Genomic DNA, 19,818 nt, shown 5'->3' with positions numbered 1-19,818 from the left:
TATTGATTGATATATATTTTTACATTGCTCCTCACTCCATATTTATACCCTGATCTAAAGAGACACAACCGAACACAACTAGGACACCAATCCCATATCTAAGGAAACACGTGACTCTTACACGAATCATACTCTAACTAATATAGAAAAGGAAATCAACTCCTATCTATTTCCCTGTCCGCCTCAGTTACGATGGAAAACTCACCGTCCTCCTTCCCATCGGCATACTCCCTGTTTCATCGGCAGTAGTCTTCAAGCCTCCCTTCATCGGCATATTCCATGTTCCATCGGCAGTAGTCTTCAAGCCTCCCTTTATCGGCATCGACAAAAACACCTCCAACCTCATCGGCAACGCCCGAGTCCAAGTCAACCTTTCCATCGACCACCACCAGCTATCGGCAACCATCTATACAAGCTGGCTTTCATCGGCTATCAAAGTATTCAATAACTTTCCCCTTACCGATTAATCCACTCCGATTATTCTGACATGTGCAAAAAACGGTGTCAACAAAAACTGAAGCTAGCAACTAGCCAAACTGCTTGTTTATGCTCTCTCTCACTAGGACACACTCTAACACAATAGCACTCTTGTATATAGACCTTAATATCTTTATGTGTTTGTGATACACTCTAGCTACCAATGACTCCATACACTTTTCCTTTCCCGTTTGTGGTCTTTCCTTTTGCATCACACATGCATGCATGTGATTAGTTGAAAACATACCTTAAAACATATATGCGTTATTCATTAAAATGCAATTCTTACTTTCTGAGGAGTCAAATGACTAAAAGTTTGACCAAAGTTACAAAAAGAATAATAATTTGATAGAAAATAAGTACCATTAGACTAATTATAAAGTATATTTTCATGATAAACCTTGTTGAAGACATAAACGTTAATACTGTTCATTGTAAAGTTGGTCAAACTTTAGCTACTTTTACTTGCATAAATCTCATTATGCTGAAATTTGATTTATGCTGATGCTTATGCTGAAATGTTGTGAGAGAAAAACACTGTTCCATGGCTAAAAAGTAGCTCAAGCGAACAGAGCATAGTTGTATTCATTTTGGGATGTTTGGTTTCTTTGCCCACTTGAGGTAGCTTGGTGAGTATTGCCTGACCTTTCAAAGCTAGGCAAGGAAAGTATTGTGTGTTTGGTTTCCCGCTGAGCCACGAGAGGCAGCAAGCAACCTTGCTCGTGTAGGAAAACCTTGCCGGAGTGAGCAAGCTAGCTTAGCAAAGTGAGATTTTTTCTAAGAAACTTTTGGGATGGAGTACTTCCCAAAGGAATATATATAGAGTCATGTCATAAGATTTATGTTATTAGATTCACTATTCACTTAGATTCACTATGCGAAATGCGTTTCATATTATATAATTTATATGTTGTGAAACTATAAGAAATTTATAGAATGATTGGTCAAATTAAAGATAGTAATGATTGACTTAAGACAAACCTAATGTGACCTGTAAAAACACAAAGGGAGTAGAAACTTATGCCATTGTAGCATAGACTGGACAAGACAAGGATTGGCATGTCTCGTAGCTCTGTCACCAAATTCATGTAAGTACCGACATCTACAGAAATTATGTCATGTATGTATGTAGGGATGTGTTTTTTTGTTGAAATGATTTGAAGTAACGTTTAACTTTAAATGATTGTAGGTTAGCCGGGCGGGTACCGTACAAACCGCACACCAACCCTTAGAGCGCCCGCAGTATGCGGTTCCTTGGCATGTTTGGCATGGCTTCACTTCAGAACTTCAGCAACTCTAGCAAAAAATTCAGCTAAACACCCTAGCTCCAAAACTCCATAGAGCTGCCAACTACATGAAGCTATAGTGCAAATGGGGGTGAAGTTTTGGAGCACCTCTTTTGCTGCTCCAGAACCCTCTCTTTTGAACCTCCTCGTGGAGTTGGTGGGTAATTACCCACCCATACCACTGATTACACAGAAAACGGTTCGTTTCTATTTTTTCCGAGCCCCCGCGCCGTGACTCTTTCCCTCCTACGCCGTTGTCTTCCTCCCCCGCAGCTACGGCAGGTGCGGCGCGTTCGCCGTCTGCAACGTGGTCGACGCCACGCCCTGCAGATGCGTCAGGGGGTTCACGCCGAGGTCGGCGGTGGAGTGGTACATGCGGAACACGTCCGGCGGGTGCGGCGGCGGCGACGGCGGCGGGGACGGGTTCTACCTCCTGCGCGGCGTCAAGCTGCCGGACACGCACAGCTGCGTCGTGGACGCCGGCGCCACCCTCGAGCAGTGCGCGCGCAGGTGCCTGGCTAACTGCTCCTGCACGGCGTACTCGGCGGTGGACATCCGCGGGGGCGGGAGCGGATGCATCCAGTGGTTCGACGACCTCATGGACACGCGGTTCGTCGACGGCGGCAGGACCTCTATGTTAGGCTTGCATTGTCTGAACTAGGTATGCCTGAATTCATTCCCTGCTGCTTCGTCATGATTTGATTCACTAGAAATCGATTGTGTTGTCATTCAAACTCGAGCTAAATCAATTGACTTCTAGCAGAGTAGATGCACAAATTGGCTATGGGCCAAACGGTTCCATACGCGTCCTGTCGATGTAGCAGCTTCGGCGTCGCAAGCGAGGCGTTGCTGTCCTTGAGGAAGAAAAGAGGAGAATAAGAGGATGACATGTGGGACCATGAGTTGGGGGCAAGAATGACAATTCACCTTCAACTCCTCTTTTCTGGAGCTGGGGACATCCTCCCAGCCAAACACCTCAATCAGACAGCTCCAACTCCACCTAGAGCTGGCTCCACCTAGAGTTCTAGAGTGGAGTAGCTCCACCTAGAGTTGGAGCCATGCCAAACAGGGCCTTGGACGGAGGGGGGGGGGAGAATGGGTAGATGGTAATGATTGGTGGCCCCAGTTGTGCATGTAGACCCGGTTCTACACATTGCAAACCAAACATCAGAAAGTCATCAAATCATTATGGGACCCACCAAAATATATACTCCATTCGTTCAGAAAAAAAACACGTGTTCATATTTGAAGCTAGAATTGCATTTTTTTTCTAGAGGGTGGGAATACACTGTGGACTCACACGTAGCAGGCCGGGTGGGTGCGCGAACTCATTCCTCGATGATTTGACCCGTGCGCGCCTAAATGGCCTGTTTACCGCTGGGCCAGTGACCCAGTGTCCGCGCGGTGTCTATGCAGATGTTGAGATTGTAAGATAATGGGCCGAAGTTGTACAGTGAACCAGACTGCAAAGCCCATATTAGAGGCCCGCTCTCTCTCTCCCTCCCCCACTTCCGGCAGTTCGCGATCCCAATCAAACGGTAGTACGGTACTGACCCGACGGCCGCCGCTCTCCATTTCAAATTCCAAACCCGTTCTCCGTTCCATTCCATCCCATCCCCTTCTCCGCTCCTCGGCGCAACCCGTTGCCGTCTCCTTCAACTCGTACCTCGCCCCTCATTCTCGCCCCACCATTTGCCGCTCCCGCCTACGATGCCGACGCGTGAGGAGTGGAGCATGTCCAACTTTGAGATCAGCAAGTACATCGGTGAGGGCAAGTTCGGCAAGGTCTACCTCGCCCGCGAGAAGCAGGTCGACGTAATCAACTTGTACCCTCCAATTCTCTCGATCACCCCAAAATTTTGCCTCTATACATGGAAGTTAATCTACGTGTGGTGATGATCCAGAGCGGGTACGTGGTGGCGCTCAAGGTGATATTTAAGGCGAAACTGGAGAAGTACCGCTTCCACGCGCACCTGTGGCGGGAGATTGAGATCCAGCATAGTCTCGACCACCCCAATGTGCTCCGCCTCTTCGTCTGGTTCCACGACGAAGAGCGAGTCGTCCTCGTCCTCGAGTACGCGGCCCGTGGCGAGCTCTACAAGGTCCTTCGCGCTGCTGGCCGCTTCACCGAGCGCACGGCCGCCATAGTAAATACTCCCGTCCCGTTTCCCTTTTGCTTAGCTGTTATTTCCCGGTTGTGCCTACGGTTGGATTGCCACTCCTCCTCCTGTTGTTAACTTGAACCATAATAATGGAGGCAAAGTCACAGCAACTGTGTGATTTTTTTGGGGGGGGGGGCGAAGGGAGAGAGACACTTGTACAAACAAAGTTCCAGAGAACTAGGCAGCTAGACCGTGAGCCGGGTAGGTCTTTGGTTGGCAATTGTATGCACTTCTACTCAAGTCATGAATGGTAGCAAGAAAGTTGAGTAATGGCCTAACTTAATTTTACTGGAATCAATATCATGTATGACAGAATGAGTCATTGATTGCTGGTACATTGTGTGCAATGGTTACAAGTTAAAGTTACAGATTATTAAAAGGCAGTTGACATTGAAAATAATTTGATATTTGGAAATTTTAGTGCCATTTAATAATCTTTCAAAATGATCTTTGGATTTTATGGATCTTTGCCTTATCTGATTGCCGTATTAAGTATTCTTTAGAAACTCCAATGCAAGGCAAAGGATCGATCCCATTTTACAAGTTAAGCTGAACCAAATGTTTATATGAACTGCTACCGATGTGTCGCACATGCAGTGCACTCTGCAGTTTATGACTTTATTCCCCTGAAGTCGTGAACCCATACACACAAAACATAGCGAGAATTCATGGTATTTCTTTTAGCATGACACTATCTTAGTCTCAACTTGTGATGATGCCATTAATGGCAAAGCTTGTGCTGGCATTGCCACACCACACCATAGAGCATGATATACAGATGCAGGTTTCCTTCTATTTGGCATTCTTTTGTTAGATTGTGACACCAATGATTCTTATGTGCTTTAGTATGTCGTGAGCCTTGCTGGTGCATTGGCATACTGTCACAAGAAGCAAGTCATCCATAGGGACATCAAGCCTGAGAATTTGCTACTAGACATCGAGGTTGGTTCTTCTTTATGAAGTTATTGCTGCTGTTATTATTTCTAGCACTATATTTGATTTATGCATTTATTCTATTGTTATTTATTGTTGCAAGCAAATTGATCAATGCATGTCTTTGTACTTTTAATGTTTTTATGTTGCTGTAATGTTTATTACTAGACAGTCTTATTCTACACAAAATGGATTCTAACATAATCATTACTGTAAAATACTTTGCTCCAGGGTAGGGCCCATAGTTTTTGCACCATTTTATTATAATTTTAATAGGCTAGTGGTCTAGTATTCTAGTTTTTGCATATAATAGGATCTAATAGAACCATTGCTTTAAGTTTGCTCAAGAATCCAATCTACAGCTGATTGCATAGGTTCAAAATTCTTTCTCTAAATGTTTGCCCCTCTTAAGTCTACATTATAAAAGTATTTCACTGTTTATGTAAACAATGCGGACTGTAAGACTCTCTTTGTAAGTGTCAAAAACTGAAATGTTGTCTAGGAAGTAGGAAGGAAATTCATATAGACAACATTAAAATATGAAAATCAAGTTAGACTGCCGCACAGATGATCTAGCTACTATTGAGGCATGGTGCTCAGCGTTTACTTCAAATACGTAGCCCATGTGCTTGATCTTTCCTTTTTTTTTGCTGCAAAACTCCTAAACCTGAGATTACAATAAGCTCTAAGGAATGCATGAATGAATTAGGGGGATTCTCTCCCATTGATCATACAACAACAACAAAGCCTTTAAGTCCCAAACAAGTTGGGTAGGCTAGAGTTAAACCCAGTAGAAGCAATCAATGTTCAGGCACGTAAATAGTTGTTTTCCAAGTACTCCTATCTAAGGCTAAGTCTTTGGTTATATTCCATCCTTTCAAGTCTCCTTTTATTGCCTCTACCCAAGTCAACTTCGGTCTTCCTCTACCTCTCTTCACGTTACTATCCTAGCTTAGAATTCCACTATGCACCGGTGCCTCTGGAGGTCTCTGTTGGACATGTCCAAACCATCTCAACTAATGTTGGACAAGCTTTTCTTCAATTGGTGCTATCCCTAATCTATCACATATATCATCGTTCCAAACTCGATCCCTTCTTGTATAACCGCAAATCCAACGCAACATACGCATTTCCGCGACACTTATCTGTTGAACATGTTGTCTTTTCGTAGGCCAATATTCTGCACCATACAACATAGCAGGTCTAATCGCCGTTCTATAAAACTTGTCTTTTAGCTTCTGTGGTACCCTTTTGTCACATAAGACACCAGATGCTTGGTGCCACTTCATCCACCCTGCTTTGATTCTATGGCTAACATCTTCATCAATGTCCTCGTCTCTCTGTATCAGTGATCCTAAATATCGAAAGGTATCCTTCCTAGACACTACTTGACCTAGGAGAAAAGCTCAAGGCACAATATATATATGTACCAAGCAGATGATATTTGTCACTACATCTCAATAAGGGTAAGGGTAATTCATCTTGAATACAAGTCGCACCTAGACAGGTATCATGCCTCTATGAATGAATCTGGAAACACATATAACATATTATTGCCGGTTCACTAACATATGTGGAGAAATGTCTATACAAATGTTTCTTCAATGCCTCAGTATTTCTGAAGAACTGCTATTGCCGTGATGGGTATTGCTCTTGATGCATCAAATGCTTGGTGTTGATTTGATAACTATAGCTAACTTCCTCTTTCTCCAGGTCTAGCCTAAAATTGCATATTTTGGATTGGCAGCTCGTTCAAATGCTAAACGACACACACTCTGTGGCACAATCGATTATCTGGCACCAGAGATGGTAGAGAAAAAAGCTCATGACCATGTTGTGGACAACTGGACACTAGGAATCCTGTGCTATGAGTTCTTATATGGTTCACCTCCTTTCGAAGCTGATGAACAGGATGATACCTTGAGAAGGTATAGGTAGAAACATCTGTTTTTTTTCTCTCTCCCTAGTCTTCATTCCTTAACATTTTGTGCCACATGAATTTTGTGCAGGATAGTTAAGGTGGATTTGGCATTCCCTTCCACTCCTTATGTATCTTCAGAGGCTAAGGATCTCATTTCCAAGGTGATATCTAAAAGTAGTGGTTATATAAGAGATTAGCGAAATTGATGGGTGTGGGCTGGACTACTAATTTATAAGTGTGATTATGCATGCAACTGCTAGTTAAGGATTCAAGTAAGAGGCTTTGTCTTGAAGACATTATGAAACATCCATGGATAAAGAAGAATGCAGACCCTTCAGGAAGTTGCATTAAGCAAAGAGATGTAACAAGATCAAAGGTAAACGATATGCAAATATGCAAGATATCTTCTGGGCAACACACTAGTGTTCTTGATCCTTGGAGATAACCATGTTGTTTAGTGTCAGTAGAAGCCAGCCTGTGTACTATTGTCGGTGTTTCGTACAAGCACCGGCAAGTAAATTTATAGTAATGCGCGTTAGGCTCGGATGGTGTGCTAAAGGACACAAGATTTATACTGGTTCGGGCTGAATATCCCTACATCCAGTTTGTTACTGCTCGTGTTATTAGCACTGTGAATGGTTTGTAGTAGGGGATACAAATGATCGAGAGAGGGACAGGTCCCAAGTCTCTGATGGAAGGGTCAAAAGGAGGCCAAGAGCTTGGTAGCAGCTTGACTGTGTGTGCGTGTGTCTTGTGTCGTTCGGTCCCCCTTTGTTGGAGGAAGCGCATCCCCTTTTGTAGATGAAGGGGATGACTTTACAAGGGTGAGGACTTAGGATGCGTACTCCACCTAGCCATGTGGCTTACGTCTACCTAGCTCGGTTACCAATTCTGATGGGTGTGAAAGGATGATAAGCGCCTACAATACTGTCAATGCCCCTGTAGAATGTCAGGATGTTTGCAGAATACTACCCTGCGCAGGGTATGGGCTGCAGTATAGTGGTTTTGACTTATGAATCTTCCCCAGCCTTGCTCTGCACGCCTTCTAGCTCCTATGAGTCTCTATCGGAGGGATGCGGGGTCGAGGTCCGGAGTAGCGCTGTGGGCAAGGTCCTTTGATTTGGTGGACCCGAGGGGTCGGGAAGCGGGCGCCGCTCCCTTGGGTCCATAACATGGTGACGGCATGTCCGTCCTTCATGGAGATCACAAATCCTTTTCTGGAGTGTAGTGATTGTCGTATATCTTCGTCGGGTTCCGTGTCCCAGAGCTGAAGGCGGCGCCTACAACTCTACAGGGTGAGGAGTACGCGCCTGCAATACCTTTTGGGCTCTGCGGTGCCCGAAAGGGTCTAAAGCACCTGTCTAGTCGTTCCCTGGCAGTACCTTTCCTACCAGGGCACAGGGTATGGTCCTTGAAGCCATGGTTGACCCAAACATCTTGTCTTGCTCTATACCCATCATCATGAGGGAACGAAGGAGAAGTTATCAGGTAAGATGAAACCAATCTTTGGACATCGAACGGGGTGAGGTTCATCCTCGATCGTTGGGCGAGACAGAGTCCAGTCCTTATCCCTTGGGTGTGACCGAGCCCACCCCTCGGGGGTTGGGCGAGGCGGAGCTGTCCTGAAGGCATCGGCTGAGGCGGAGACTAGCCTTTAGCCCTCGGGCGAGGCGGAGCTATCCCGAAGGCATCGAGTGAGGCAGAGACTAGCCTTTAGCCCTTGGGCGAGGCGGAGCTGTCCCGAAGGCGTCGGGCGGAACGGAGGCCAACCCTTAGCCCTCGGGCGAGGCGAGGCTGACCTAAAGACGTCGGGTGAGGCGAAGACTAGCCCTTAGCCCTCGGGCGAGGCAGGGCTAGCCTAAAGGCGTCGGGCGAGATGGAACCAAACTTCTGTCATTTGGGCAAGGAACGTAGCGGCGCCCTTGTTCATCTAGAAGTTTTTAACGTTCGATGGTTATTGATTCCACCTCCTGGGGTACCCCAGTATTAGGTCCCCGACAGTAGCCCTCGAGCCTCTAGGTGATTCAGATAGAACCGCCTAGAGGGTGTTTTTGATTTCATCAGACTTACTTTTGCCAGAGGGTGCGCGCGAGCGCACCCGATGGGTGTAGCCCCCGATCCCCTAGGTGATTCGAGTAGGGTCACCCGGGGGGTTGTATCGGACCCTTCGTGGGTAAGGCTGAAGGACTTAGTTTTTCGTCAACTGGATATTTTTTCAAGGGGGTCGTGGTATCCCGTTCGTGGGGATCTCATTCAGGGCTGACCTAACTAGGGCTTGAACTTGGACTGAGATCCCAGTAATACTTGCGCCCTTGATTTCGGATCGTTCGTGGACCCATCCTCAGTTGGGCCGGCCGCCAAGCTTCTAGGCCCTAGGTGGGCCAAAGAGAAAAAAGTCTTCGTGACCTGCGTTTCCTAGGTGGGTAGAGAGTCCAGATTCGCCTGGGGAAGGCAAACCGTCCACCATGATTTTTGGTGGGAGAGGATAGGGACTGCGGGCGTGTGTCCCGTGACATGACGCGGCGGTGCGCGTGGCATGCCCGGGAGATCGAGGCGAACGGTTGCCCTTCTCACGTCCGTCGCCCCTATAAAACCACGGGGTTCGCCCCCAAGGTTCCGTATTTTGCTCCCTTGCCTTTGCGTCTGAAACATCCGCCACCAATCGCCCCAGCCTCCTACGTCCACACCGCCACCGTCGACTGGCCTGCATCCATGTTGCAGCCGCCGTCAAGCTTGCGCCTGCCTTGTAGCCGCTGTTGAGCTCGTACCCACCTTTCTCCCCAATTGCTTTAATGGAGTTGTGGGGCAGATCTAGCATCACCTCTCGATGTTTGGAGGGCCTCGTCTGCCATGGCCTTCTCCATCCACTGTCCGCTGTCTAGGAGTGGCTGCTACCTGGTGACGAGGGTGAGCCGGCACCACCCGAAGGGTATGTCATATCTTTCGCCATCTTCCATGAGCGGGGATTTGCGGTACCCACGCATAGATTCCTTCGGGGGCTGCTGGATTATTATGAGGTGGAGCTACAGCATCTAACTCCCAACGAGGTTCAACATATGGCGGCGTTTGTTGCCCTGTGTGAGGGTTTCCTAGGGATCGATCCCCATTTTGATCTGTGGCTGTATTTCTTTACCGTTAGTTTGTCGAAGAGGAAGATTGGGGGGAAGGATGTGAGCGTGCCGATGGGATGTGCCAGCGTTCATCTACGCCATACCCGGTCAAGGGGTTACCCGTTCATGCGTCTAGCGACCTCTAACAAGGGATGGCACTTGTGGTGGTTTTATGTCAGGGATGATGTGAGTGCCACCCTGTCGAGGTACACCGGGCGCCTTATTGAAGAGGCTCCGGAGTTGTGGGCTTGGGGCGTCCAGTTCAAAGACAAGAAACCCCTTTCTGACCTTCTTTCCGCCCTCCAAGTCCTGAAGGAACGGGGCGTAAAGGGGGCGGGGATTATCGGCGCCTATCATGCAAGGAGGGCGGCGCCGCTGATGGCATGCGTGCTTCCCCTGCATCGAATGATGCCTGGGATGTCATTTGAGGGGACGGTGCTTGTAGACGAGGCGCTCCCTTTCTCAGAAGTGGCGCAGCGCATTAAGGAGGCGACGGAGCTGACGAAGGATTCTGCAGGCGGTGTCCTCGACATTGTGTATTCGGTGCCCGGACATCCCCCAATGCGGCCAGAACCTGGGTTCTTCAAATTCGTAAGCCTTCTTCTCCCATGCTCTTTCTTTTTCCTAGATCTCCATTTTTTTGATACTTGCTTTTGCGATGTTGGGACCAGCCGGGGAGGCTAGTCTTCAAAGACAGTCTGGTTCCACTGCCAAAGAACAAGGCCCTGGTGGCGGCGAATTGCCTCGCGGCCGAGTAGGACAAAAATGCAAGGGAGCAGATGAAGAAGAAAAGATGACTGAAGCAGGAAGCACGGGATCAGGGAGAGGACGTGAGTAGTGATGATGACGATGATGATGATGACGATGACGATGAGGTAGCCGTCGACATGGATTGGGGTGTCCTGGAGGACGAGGACACGCTGACAAGTGCCCACCCATCCGTGCAGGGACCCTTCCCGTTCCACACGGAGGGAAGCGAGTCGGTGAGGTCGATGGAGGCCGGAGAGTCTACCGCTTCGCATGGCGTGCCAGCTGAGGATCGGTGGATGGGGGAAGGCGGGCCTACCGCCGCCGACCCTGAGGTGATGGTGGAGGGGAGTGGCTCTGGTGCCACGCCCATGAGACGGTGGAGGGGAGCGGCTCTGGTGCCGCGCCCCATGAGGTAAGGGAGATGAGTCCCCCTACCGTAGAGGAGGGGGCAGGCTCGAAACGGTCCCGCCCAGACGAGTCGGGGTAGGGATCTGGGGATCCATCCCCAAAATGGTTCCGCTGGCCAAAGGCGTCAGCATAAGCCGCTAGTTCCCCTATTTTCATCCTTTTTCCCTTTCTATTTTGATCTAATGGCTTTTACCTTTGTGTAGGTTCTTGTGGACGGGCCACTCCCTGGGGCTGGTGCCCAAGAAGAGCCTCGCCATTCAGGTGGGACAGATGGTGCTGCCCGGCGTCGCCCCTATTTCGGGCAGAAGTGGTGCCAATGTTGGAGCCGTGTTGGCCGATCTGACGGCGCCCGCGCCCTCGGTGGTTGCCGAGCAGGCGACATCTTTCGTGGTGGGCGTGGTACAGCCGGCTGAGGGTCTGGTATCGCCGACGGAGGTGGTGCCTGAGGGCGCAGTGCAGTCCGTGCCACCGGAGACCCAGGTGGAGGTGGCCGTGGCCGTACCAAGCCCGGCGGGGCTGGATGTTGCCGTGAAGGCATCCGAGGGGGTGGCGCAGTCGATGCCATCGGTGGCCCAGGCCATGGCGGACAAGGCGGGCCGGATGGAGGTGGACATGGCCGGAGGGTCATCGGGCATGGCGGTGGTGCCGCATAGGATCAGGAGGGAGCCGCCCTCGGCCCCTTTGTCGGGAGGCAGCCGCTCCCCCATCCGGAGGGAGCCACCGCTCCAATGGATTCCCGCCCAGGATCCGACGTCGGCTCTTTTCTCGCTCGACGATCATGCCGAGAGCATGGAGCGGGAGGGTCTTGACGTCGGGATCTCGACCATGCTAGATGCCCTAGACCAGGCCAGAGGAGCCCTGCATGAGATCGTTATCCCTACTACCCAGGTATTCGCTTGGTTTTCTTCTTTCTTCGCATGTTTTTGTGTTTTCGTATTTCTGATACCGATCTTCTTCTTCTTCTTCAGATTCTCGTTGCTCGTAGTCGGAATAAATCCCGATTCCTCCATGAGCAGAAGGCGGAGTGGGATCGCCTCTCCGAGGAGGCTTGGCTACGAGCAGATATGGCCGCGCAGCTTGCTGCCGCCCAGGAGCGGGAGGCCAAGATACGTCGGGACACGGAGGAGATCCATGGGATGTTCGCGGACCTATCGGTGAGGGTGAAGCTGGAAGAGGAAGAGGCTGCTAGGATTCTAAAGGAGCAGGACGAGCTGCTCGAGAAGGATGCCCAGGCCAGTAAGTGGGCTATCGAGGTCCTGAAGGAGCTGGAGACAGAGCGGGATCTCAGGCGGAAGGCTGAGAGTAGGGCCACGACCCTTCAGCAGAAGGTGGATGAGGATGTTGAGGTGGTCCACTCCCTCTGGGTGGATCTTAGTGATGCGGTGAGCCAAAGGTTGAGCACCGAGAACGTCTCTGTCAAGCTGGAAAAGGAGCTTGCCCATGTGCGAAGGACCCTTCAGGCTGAGAGCGACGAGCACGATCTTCTGCAAGCTATAATCGGGGTGGTCCTTGATGCCCTGAAGGTGGTGGAGCCAGTGGAGACCAGCCTGCTCGCGGCTCGTGCCACAGGTATAACGGCGTGGGTGGACCAACTTGAGGAAGATGCCTTTCATGCCGGGATCACCCAGGCCTTTGCTGTCGCCCATTCTCATTATGATCGGGAGATCAATTTGAAGGTGATGAGCCAAGGCTTTGCACCTGCTTATGAAGATCCTGAGCTGGACAAGATGGAGAAGGCGGTGACACCTCTTGCGCGGGACCTAGCGGACAGATTGAAAGAAACGGTTCTCCCTTCGCGGAAGTAGTTAGTCGAATGAACAAGATTTATATGTAATATGTGAACAAGTGTCGGTACTTTTGAGTCTGGAAGCAATTTTGTGATTTTGCTTTGTAATTTCATTTTGTTAGATTTCACCTTCTTCTGTAGCCGTCTGGTCGTTTGGTTTTTGCGGTCTTACCAATCTGTTCCTCTGAATCTTGCCGCTGGTCTTGACGCGAGGAGGGAATCTGATGAAGATGATTGTTTCGAAAAGAGGAAGGGAGGTAGCCATACCTTAACCAGCCCCCGAGTAAGGTCCAACCCCTTGCATTTGCTAGGGTCGGGTGTTACTGGAGACCGAAACATTCAGACAGAATCCCATTCCGTGGTTTTTGTGACAGGGTCGACGAAGTCCTTGGATGGCGTCGCACTATTCCCCACCCTGCCTTCTAGTAGAATTCCCCAAATGGGATCCTATGGGCTCAGCAAGGGAGGGCCTTCGAACCTGTGTCCCTGTGTTGAGCGGCTCGAGCCCCCAGGCCTTGTCAGGGTCTGATAGGGGTTGGTCGTAATTTGCGTGTTACCTCGTCCTCGATTTTCGCAATCGGAGGGTCTGAGTAAGCGACACTTGCCTCGACGGCTTGAGCATTGTGCTCAATGAGCTCGCTAACGGGTACGTTCGTGTGGAATCCGGGTCCATCATTTGCTGATGGGGTCGGCATAGCCTTCTGGTGGCATTCCACAACTTCTTAACCCGCCTCCCGGCAGATGCCCGAGCCGTTCGATAGGCTCAGGCGGCCCGATGGCCTCTCCTCGATGGAGATTCTGTGGGTTTAGCTCGGGGTTAGAATCAAACGAGAGAAGGTTGAGACGTCCCTGTCCGCTTCTGAGCGGGGTCGGACAGGGCCACTGGGGCTCATCTCAATTATTTCTCCCTGGCTCTGTTCGGCATGAGGCGGCCTTGAGCCCTTCGTGGGCCGGCCTTCGAACCTCAGCCTACTGCCACCTATATTGAATGAGGTGACAGCCATTTCGTGACGGGACACGAAGTGTTGGGATGCAATGTTTTGCATATGTGATGTTTGAATGTATTATTTAATCGAAATAAAGGCGGGGTCAGTAATGTTACCTTGGTGGCATGAGTGACAGAAAAGCTCCTACCAGATGTGTTCGTGCGGGGTTCGGGCCCTGATGTTTGCGACGAGGTTGGAGTAACCTGCATAAGAATCGCTATTCTTTGTTTTTTGTATCTCGATGGTGGTCCAAGCCATTTGATTGACTTGGGCGACCTGATAGCTTCTCCTTTGGGGGAGATTCTGTAGGCGGACCCCTCCGAACCCTTCTTGAGAAGGTAGATGTCAAAGCTGGAGACGCGGGGGGCGTTGAGTATGATTATTCTGGTGAACAGAAACACCGTAGCTATCAGGGCGTAGGGTCTGCTAGTTCGTCTAGTTTTACTCAAAGTTCTATGCCCGTATTCTGTGCCCCTGGTTTCAAGCGTATGGAGGTGTCAGGTGAGGAGGATGTCTAGACTGGTAGACACCCTCGGCAGCCCCCGAGTGATGTTCGTGTTCCCGCCGTTTGACGGGGTCGGAAGCTCGGTAATAAATTTTGACGCGTAAAGTAAGAAGGCAGAGATGCTTCTCTTTCTTTGGACGTTCGTTCATCATCTCTCTTGGTCCACATGGTCAACCCAGGAGATCCGTTGGGCTCCCCTTCACAGAGGTCCTATCGTTGAATCATTCCGTGGTCCTGCATGGAGAGGCGAAGGGTCGTCTGCCCATGTGGGCGCCTTAATTGCCACGTCCAGAGCGGGTCAGTGGTGGGCCATACCCTAGTAGTATCCTGTTTGACCAGGGGATGCCTCGTCGACCGGGCGCGTCCTGTCAGATCCGGCGCGTCCCCTCAGGTGTCTATCAGCATTGATTTTGTATTTAAGGAGGGAAAGGGAGAGAGTTTTTCGTCCAACCTTTCACCTTTCCTTAGCTGCAGCGCCTCCTCTTTAAATAGGGAGGGGGCGAGGAGTTCTCATCCCACCTCTTCTTCTGCCTCTAAGCCGCTACTTCTCCTTCTTCCTTTCTGCCGAATGCGTCCGTGCGTCGCGGCGGTTCCTGAGTGAGGAAGGGTAATGCCAGAGAGAGAAAACTCACAAATCCGCTCGTGAACCTGGAGCGTGATGTCGAGCCGGAGGTCATCCAACGTAGATGAGATGGTGTGAGCCGCCCTTGCTGAGGAGTCGCTGCTGCTGAAGGAGAAGGAGCGCTGGAGGGTGCCGTACGTCGTCGACTTTACCGTCATTCGCTGTGTTCCTCCTTTGGCGGGAGGCGTTTCCTGCCCTGACGCCATTGTCAGGGTTGCGACTGACGACGATGGCGTAGTCCCTAGACGCCCCGGCGGAGGCATCGCTGTTGGGGTTGCGGCTGACGACGATGGCATAGTCCCCAGACGCCCCGGCGGAGGCATCGCTGTCGGGGCTGCGACTGACGACGATGTCGTAGTTCCTGGACGCCCCGGCGGAGGCGCTGCAGTTACCGGCGTGGAGCTCGACACTGCAGGTGACGATGCCTTTGAGGACCCCATGAAGTGGTAGGACGCCGCCGATGGAGAGCGTGCTGCGGCGGCCACAGTAGACGCACTGGCCCGTACATGCCCCGGGCGTCGCTGATGGAGAGCTTGGCGCGGCGACCGCAGCAGTACTTGTAGTAAAGCTAGGCAGAGACTGTAATTGAATAAATTTGTGGGGGAGCCTCCGAGTAAACAGTCCTCTGAATTTAGAAGTATATTAATCCTTTTTGTAATGAAATCACTTTGTAAGTGGCGAATTTGTGCAAAAATGAACACATTTTCATCTTTTGCTATGGCAATCAGTTTTTTAACTTCCTCTTTTTGTAGAAGCGGTTTTAGTGCCCTCCGACCCTTCCCATGGTTTAAGTCGTAAGAAACTAGGAACGCGGGCGAACTAATTCTGATTGCGCTGGTGAGCAAAGATGTTGCAGCCGCGGGAGCGTGGGTCTCCCATAGTCCTACCAGTTGTATTTAGAATTTGTTCCCGAAATCTTAGTCCTTAGGACTTGTTTATGAGAAGAACGGAAAACTTAGAGAATGTTTGCAAATATAACGTAGGAAGTTTTTGCAAGCGTACTTATATCATTCATGTCAGCCCCTGAGTGAGGTCTGACCCCTCGCAATTTATAGGGGTCGGAAGTCACTAAAGATCAAGGTTTTGTAATGACAAAAACTGATAAGGAAGAGTATGCATTTATTTAAGGGTAGAAACGACATAGCTGCTCAATGTTCCAGGCGTTGCCGAAGACCTCGCCGTTGATGGTTTTCAATTTGTAGGCGCCCGGGTGAAGTACTTCCGCGACGACGTAGGGCCCCTCCCAGGGCGGTGAGAGTTTGTGGTGGTCCTTGTTGCTCTGCACACGGCAGAGGACGAGGTCCCCGATGCTGAAGGCTCGACCCCACACCCGTCGACTGTGGTACCATCGCAACGCCTGCTGGTACTTAGCCGAACGGAGGAGGGCGATGTCGCGGGCTTCATCTAGCTGGTCCATGGTGTCTTGGTGAGATGCCTCGACCCCTTGTTCGTCGTATGCTCTGATTCTTGGTGCTCCATAGTAGAGGTCCATTGGGAGAACGGCCTCGGAACCGTAGACCATAAAGAAGGGTGTGTAGCCGGTGGCCTGGCTAGGAGTTGTCCTTAGGCTCCAGAGCATGGCTGGGAGCTTAGCGAGCCAGCGCGCGCCAAACTTGTTCAACCGGTTGAAAATTCTGGGCTTGAGGCCTTGAAGGAGCATGCCGTTTGCGTGCTCGACCTGCCCATTCGTCCGGGGGTGTGCGGCGGCTGCCCAATCGATCCAGATGTGTTGTTCATCGCAGAATCGAACGAATTTCCTGCCGATGAACTACGTGCCGTTGTCTATGATGATGGAGTTCAGTACTCCAAAGCGATGGATGATGTCGAGGAAGAATAGCACAGCTTGCTCGGATTTGATCGTGGAGATCGGTCGAGCTTCAATCCATTTTGTAAACTTGTCTATCGTGACAAGTAGGTGGGTGAAGCCCCCGGGCGCCTTTTTGAGTGGCCCAACTAGGTCAAGCCCCTAGACCGTGAAGGGCCACATGATGGGGATCATCTAGAGTCACTGGGCCGGGAGGTGAGTTTGTCGAGCGTAGTACTGACACCCTTTACAGGTGCGTACAATTTGCTCAGCATCGGCTACTGCGGTGGGCCAGTAGAAGCCTTGTCGGAATGCATTCCCAACCAAGGTTCTTGGTGCGGCATGATGACCGCAGACTCCACTGTGGATATCGCCCAACAGGAGTTTTCCCTGTTCACCAGGGATACAGAGCTGTAGGATCCCGATGTGACTCCATTTGTAGAGTTCGCCCTCTACATGAACGAAGGACTTGGCGCGACGTGCGAGCCATCGGGCTTCTGTCTTGTCCGCTGGTAGTATGTCACGGAGGAGGTAGTCAAGGTAAAGCGTTCTCCAGTCGTCGGGAGGGTCGGACTCTGCTGCTGGGTCCTCTTCAAGCTCCATAACCTTGGGGTCGGGCGGAGCAGTTGGCGGATCGGCCCTTGGGGTCAGACTAGATGGGCCATCATCGGCTTGTTCCGACCCCACGTAGCGTACTGAGGGTTTGTGTTGATCACTGGCAAAGACGCCTGTCGAGACTGGCTCTCGGCCGGATGCTGCCTTCGCGAGCGTGTCGGCTGCTTCATTGAGGCGCCTTAGGAAGTGATTGAGTTCGAGGCTGTCGAATCTGTCCTCCAGCCATCGGACTTCTTGATAGTATGCCTCCATCTTGGCGTCGTGACAGCATGACTCCTTCATGACCTGGTTGACGACCAGCTGGGAGTTGCCCCTGACGTCGAGGCGTTGGATGCCTAGCTCGATGGCGATTCGTAGGCCGTTGATGAGCACTTCGTATTCTGTAGTATTGTTTGATGAGGGGAAATGGAGCCGAACCATGTACCTCATGCGGACCCCGAGGGGAGATACAAAAACTAGTCCTGCTCTGGCGCCCTTCTTCATCAGCGATCCATTGAAGTACATTGTCCAGTACTCTTGATCGACGACTGCTGGTGGCATCTGGACCTCGGTCCACTCCGCGATGAAGTCAGCTAGTACCTGAGATTTGATCGCTGTTCGGGGGGCATAAGAAATGCCCTGATCCATCAGCTCGAGTGTCCACTTCGCGGTTCTTCCCGTAGCGTCCTGGCTACGGACAACCTCACCGAGGGGGAACGATGTCACTACTGTCACAGGGTGTGACTCGAAGTAGTGGCGTAGCTTCCCCTTGGTGATGAGGATGGTGTATAGGAGTTTCTGGATTTGGGAGTAGCAGATTTTGGAGTCGGATAATACCTCACTGATGAAATATACAGGGCGCTGCACCCTGAAGGCGTGCCCCTCTTCTTCCTGCTCTACTACTAAGGCGGCGCTAACCACTTGTGTGGTGGCCATGATATATAGGAGGAGGGATTCTCCGTTACTTGGAAGGACCAAAACTAGGGGTTTAGTTAAAAATTGCTTAACCATGTCAAGCGCTTCCTGAGCCTTGGCTGTCCACTCAAAGCGGTCGGATTTCTTCAGGAGTCGATAAAGGGGGAGTCCTCATTCGCCGAGGCATGAAATGAATTGGCTGAGGGCGGCAAGGCACCCTATGATCCGCTGAACCCCCTTTATGTTTTGGATCAGGCCCATCCTTGTGATGGTTGATATCTTCTCTGGGTTGGCTTCGATGCCGTGCTCGGAGACGATAAAGCCGAGCAGCATGCCCCTTGGGACCCCGAAAACACATTTTTCGAGATTGAGTTTGATGCCGTTTGCCCAGAGTTTCGCAAAGGTTTGTTCAAGGTCGACGACAAGGTGGGCAGCTCGCTTGGACTTGACTACGATGTCGTCGACATAGGCCTCAACGGTCCACCCGATGAGGTCCTCGAAGCAACTGAGCATACAGCGCTGGTAAGTTGCCCCAGCGTTCTTTAGACCGAACGACATTGAAATGTAGCAGAACGATCCAAAGGGGGTGATAAAAGATGTCGCGAGCTGGTCAGACTCCTTCATCGTGATCTGGTGGTAACCAGAGTATGCGTCAAGGAAGCTAAGGGTTTCGCACCCGAGGTGGAATCGACTATTTGGTCTATTCGTGGCAAAGGAAACGGATCCTTTGGACACGCCTTGTTGAGGCCTATGTAATCGACACACATTCTCCATTTCCCGCTCTTTTTTCACACAAGAACATGATTTGCTAACCACTCTGGGTGGTGTACTTCCCTGATGAACCCAGCAGCTAACAATTTTGCTATCTCTTCACCGATGGCTCGGCGTTTTTCCTCGTCGAAGCGGCGCAGGAGTTGCTTCACTGGCTTGGAGCCTAGGAGGATCTGGAGAGTATGCTCGGCGACCTCCCTCGAGATGCCCGGCATATTCGAGGGTTTCCACGCAAAGATGTCTTTGTTATAGCGGAGGAAGTCGACGAGCGCGCTTTCCTATTCGGAGGAGAGCGCGGTCCCGATATGGACTTTTTTGCCCTCAGAGTTGCTGGGGTCCAAGAGGACCTCCTTGGGTCCTTCCGCTGATTTGAACGACCCAGACGACCCCTTCGCATCGGGTGCTTCTTCAATGACCTCCTCCCTGAGGGTGGCGAGCTCTTCGGAGGTGATGACTGCGGATGCGTGTTCGCGGCATTCGACTTTGCACTCGTAAGCGCGCTAGAAGGAGGTGCCGATGGTGATGACCCCGTGGGGGCCCGGCATCTTTAGCTTAAGGTACGTATAATTAGGGACGGCCATGAACTTCACGTAGCATGGTCATCCCAGGATGGCGTGGAAAGTCCCCAGGAACCCCACTACGTCGAAGGTGAGGTTCTCAGTTCGGTAATTGGACCGATCCCTGAAAGTGACGGGCAGATCGATCTGCCCTAGTGGCACGGCTTGCCTACCAAGCACGACACCATGGAAAGGCGCTCAGATGGGATGGAGGTTCATTCGGTCGATGCC

The 19,818-nt window shown here is 50.9% G+C and overlaps 1 protein-coding gene and 1 pseudogene across 1 annotated transcript; both read left to right on the top strand.

The window, feature by feature from the left end:
• The first annotated feature begins 336 nt into the window (after nucleotides 1-336).
• On the top strand, nucleotides 337-7,224 carry LOC136453923 (serine/threonine-protein kinase Aurora-3-like; annotated as a pseudogene).
• LOC136453933 (S-locus-specific glycoprotein-like) lies at nucleotides 1,849-2,424 on the top strand. Its single transcript, XM_066454483.1, has 2 exons — nucleotides 1,849-1,916; nucleotides 2,037-2,424. Exons 1-2 carry the CDS (start codon nucleotides 1,849-1,851, stop codon nucleotides 2,422-2,424), a joined length of 456 nt encoding a protein of 151 aa, XP_066310580.1.
• Nucleotides 7,225-19,818: the final 12,594 nt, after the last annotated feature.

This window comes from Miscanthus floridulus, chromosome 1 (assembly GCF_019320115.1).
Source record: "Miscanthus floridulus cultivar M001 chromosome 1, ASM1932011v1, whole genome shotgun sequence".
NCBI lineage: Eukaryota > Viridiplantae > Streptophyta > Magnoliopsida > Poales > Poaceae > Miscanthus > Miscanthus floridulus.
The sequence above is the reverse complement of the archived record's forward strand: the minus strand, read 5'-3'. Positions and strand labels throughout refer to the sequence as shown.

What these genes read in the sequence shown, in the direction of transcription:
- LOC136453933 (XM_066454483.1), top strand. Translation starts at nt 1,849, where the DNA reads ATGGGGGTGAAGTTTTGGAGCACCTCTTTTGCTGCTCCAGAACCCTCT. An exon ending in CTTTTGAACCTCCTCGTGGA is followed by an intron (nt 1,917 to 2,036) that starts GTTGGTGGGTAA and finishes CCTCCCCCGCAG; the next exon opens with CTACGGCAGGTGCGGCGCGT.